We start from the raw sequence: 3,923 nt of genomic DNA on the forward strand, positions 1-3,923 counted from the left end.
GGGGGACCCCCGAGCGGGGGGGACAGGGCTCCGCCGCCTCCGGGAACAGCGTCCCTCTGGAGCGGTCCCGGCGCTGAATCTCCTTCTGGCAGCCAGGGAGTCAAAGGGCTGCGATTAAAGCGTGAACGAGATCAATGAACAACTACGGGAACGTGCGCTGATGCTAAAACGCGGCTTGGTTTTAATATGTGTGTTTGCGATGTGTTTTATAGGTCAGTCCCAGCACACAGTGCCAAAGGAAAGAGGATGGAAGAAGGAAGCGCTGCCAAGGAAAGAGTCCTCATTACTGGAGGAGGGGGTTATTTTGGCTTCCGGTTAGTGCATTAAATAGTTATTACATACAGGAATAAATGTAAGAGGTTGCTGCTGGGGAGGCAGCAAAATCCATCTGTAAAAGGGAAACCTGTGGGCCTGAGACACCTGATCCAGTTGATCCCATCTTCTGGTTCATCCGGGGTCTCAGTTTTAAACAAACTCTGTTACTCTGTTTCCAGAGGCTGTCAGCAACGCTGTTATCCCGTTTCCAAATGCCAAGCACCAGCTGCCTCGCAGACATTTACCTGTGTGCTCACCTCTGTAGGGGGGGTAGGATCACCATCATCAGCCTGCTCGGAAGGACAAGCCTACACTTGTACATACATTTTACTTTTGACATGCAAATAGTTACACATGTGCTTAGCTCTATAGATTAACAACTCCAGCTGAACTCTCAAGAATGTATTATTTCCATGAACAGCGATGGTTGAGGATTACAGTTGTTAATAAGGTGCAGATTTCAGTGAAATCCATTTTCCCTTGCTGTAGCTGGCTCTGCAGGCCATGTAAAGAAAAAATCCTATTTTGAGCCCTAGACTATAACTGCTTACAGAGGAGAGAGAGATCACAGTCAGGACCAGAAAATAAAGTTAATTTCAAGTCAGGGGAAGGAAAAAAAAAATCTCAGAGGATGCCTATCTGACTTCTGCTTGGATTTTCCCTCCATTCTCATCCCCTTAAAGCACAATAGACATACAAAAATGTAGGGAAGGGGAAGAGAAACACCGGAGTTATACTCTGTGTCAGTACCTGTGACTTGGAGTAAAATGTAGACATGTGGCAAAGCATTCGTAGCAGCTTAGAAGCATCTCTCCCACTCCTCCATAAATTTCAAACACAACAGCAAAGACCAACCTGTTGTTTTGACAGAACTGGGATATCACAAAAGCAGTAAGATAAAACAAGTACGGCTTTTTTTTTTAAATATTTGGCAATAGTTGCACATCTGAAAGCTGCTGATCTGAAGGGGACAGAACTCTTCAGACAGTTATTTCTCTTCAGAATTTTTGTTTACAGCAGTTCTGCCTCTTTTTTTCATTTTTCTTCTCCAAGTATTGATGGAGTGTGAGAAATTAGTTCAGTACCTAAACTATCACAGCTGGATCTTCCCTATAGTAGGTGGCTGAGTATTTAAAAGACTCCCATCAGAAAAATAATCAGCATGAAAACAGTTAATAGTCTTCTCTCCCTTCCAGGTGAAATGTTTCATGCACCATGGTGCTGTATCCTAACATACGGTTTCTATCATGTTTCAGTTTAGGTTGTGCCATATATCAAAAGGGAGTCAATGTGATTCTCTTTGATGTCGTGAAGCCACTTCAAACTGTGCCAGAGGGAATAAAGTTCGTGCAGGGGGATATCTGTTGCCTGTCTGAAGTGGAAGAAGCTCTCAGAGATGTCATCTGCATATTCCATATCGCTTCCTATGGAATGTCTGGCAGGGAGCAGCTGAACCGAAAACTTATAGAAGATGTTAACGTGAAAGGAACAGAAAATGTCATCCAGGCCTGCAAGAGCAGGGGAGTGCCGAGTCTGGTTTATACAAGTACCTACAACGTGGTATTTGGAGGCCAGGTTATAGAAAATGGGGACGAGTCTCTGCCTTATCTACCTCTGCACCTTCACCCTGATCACTACTCCCGAACGAAATCTTTGGCTGAAATGAAGGTGCTGGAGGCAAACGGTGCTGAGCTTGGAAATGGGAGAGGTGTCCTAAGGACCTGTGCTCTCCGCCCAGCAGGGATCTACGGGCCTGGAGAGCAGAGACACCTTCCAAGAATAGTCAGCTACATTGAAAGGGGACTGTTTAAGTTTGTGTATGGAGACCCTCTGAGTCTGGTAGAGTTTGTACACGTGGACAACCTGGTCCAGGCTCATGTCCTTGCCTCCGAGGCCCTCAGAGCCAGCAAGCAGCACATTGCTGCAGGCCAGGCCTATTTTATTTCAGATGGCAGGCCTGTAAATAACTTTGAATTTTTCCGACCGCTAGTGGAAGGTTTGGGTTACAAGTTCCCAACCTGGCGCCTTCCCCTCTCCCTTGTCTATTTTTTTGCATTCCTTACTGAAATAGTTCATTTTCTCGTAGGGTGTGTTTATAACTTCCAGCCCCTCCTCACTCGCACGGAGGTTTACAAAACTGGTGTCACACATTATTTCAGCATGGAGAAGGCCAGGAAGGAGCTGGGCTATGAGCCCCAGCAGTACAGCCTGGATGAAGTGGTGGAGTGGTTTAGATCGCAGGGATGTGGACCAAAGCCAAGAAATTACACCATGATGCATCTGGTTAGGGATGGAGGACTGCTTTTGATGCTGATTGCTGTGCTGGTTTCATGGTTTCCATCTGCAGCGACATTTTCTCTCTGAAAGATGAAATGCTGAGGACAGAATTTGGTTATGTTCTCTGCTTACTCTTGGTTCTGACAGACAGGTAAAAAAAGATTTAAAAAAAAATACATATTTGTGTGGTTCAGGTAAATAACAGCTTTATCCCCAAGAAACAGATCTGCTGAGTACAAAAGTGTCGTTTTTTAGATATACCTTCTCCCAAAGTAAAATTGATAAGATCACTAACAAGGTGAAGCTCAGTATTACTGCAAACAGCATTTAATTCTCAGGTACAACAGCACAATACAGTGAATGGAACAAATGTCCTTAGGCTGACTCTTCCTCCCTGATGGAATTATACTCCTGATCCCTGCCCTTTATTCCTAAAGAGTTGGTGCTACATGATCCAGAAGAGAATAAACTTATTCTTTGATCACATTCCAAACCCCAGTTCTGCTTCCCAGCTTGGATGTATATATGCCTAACCAAGATTAACTGATAAACTGCTAGACAATAAACAAATGGGGGTTTTACATGAATACATTCTGGTATGCTTTCCTGAGTTAATTCTGGGATATCTAATGATATTTCTGGAAAATGCACCGTGGTTAATCCAAATTACAGCAAAGTGCTTGAAGCACCACAGATTTGTAGATTTTTCTAACAGAAAAATATGCCTGTTTAAAATGAATGAGCTAGATGAAGTGCATTCATAAATAAAACCTATGATTTTTCCCAGCATTATTGAGTGGTCAAACAAATAATTCATCAAAGGCATTTGGTGAGTGATTGCATTCACGTTCCACTACTTATAAAGCATTTTTAGCCTTTAATAATATTTCTTTAACACCTGATACCATCTGAATAGAATTTCAGCTTTGTAATAGAAATAAACACTTGCTACAAGGAAACTCATAATTTTGTGGAATTTTAAGAATAGAAGATAAGACCTTGTTAAATACAGGTCACTGCTGTTCCATGCAACTCTCTCTGTCAATTTAATACAGAAACTGAGAAACTTCACCTCAAATGTTAAACACAAAGTTGTTTTCCCTTAACTCATCAGCATTACAGCTTCTGTACCCCTTGATAAAAGCAGAATCCTTGAGGAATTTCAAACCTCTTTAGTCTTTCCATTTTAATAGCTGAAGCTACACTGATCTTAAATTAATAGTAACTTCCAGATACTTCTGTTAAACTCTGCTGCAATTGAAATGGGGAAGTAATGAAGAAGCAGAGAGTTCCATTGCACTGTTAAAAGATTCTCAGAAAAGAAGAGGGCC

At 42.5% G+C, this 3,923-nt stretch overlaps 1 protein-coding gene across 1 annotated transcript in view; it reads left to right on the forward strand.

Moving 5' to 3' along the window:
* Positions 1-3,558, forward strand: part of SDR42E1 (short chain dehydrogenase/reductase family 42E, member 1) — a 4,027-nt gene extending 469 nt beyond the window's left edge. The window contains exons 2-3 of the mRNA XM_008638698.2: positions 213-314; positions 1,572-3,558. Of these exons, the coding sequence (XP_008636920.2) occupies positions 213-314; positions 1,572-2,679 (1,210 nt within the window). The 3' untranslated portion in view covers positions 2,680-3,558. The remainder of the gene's footprint in view (positions 1-212; positions 315-1,571) is intronic.
* The last annotated feature ends 365 nt before the right edge of the window (positions 3,559-3,923 follow it).

The sequence above is a fragment of the Corvus brachyrhynchos genome, unplaced genomic scaffold (assembly GCF_000691975.1).
Source record: "Corvus brachyrhynchos isolate BGI_N302 unplaced genomic scaffold, ASM69197v1 scaffold26, whole genome shotgun sequence".
Classification (NCBI taxonomy): Eukaryota; Metazoa; Chordata; class Aves; order Passeriformes; family Corvidae; genus Corvus; species Corvus brachyrhynchos.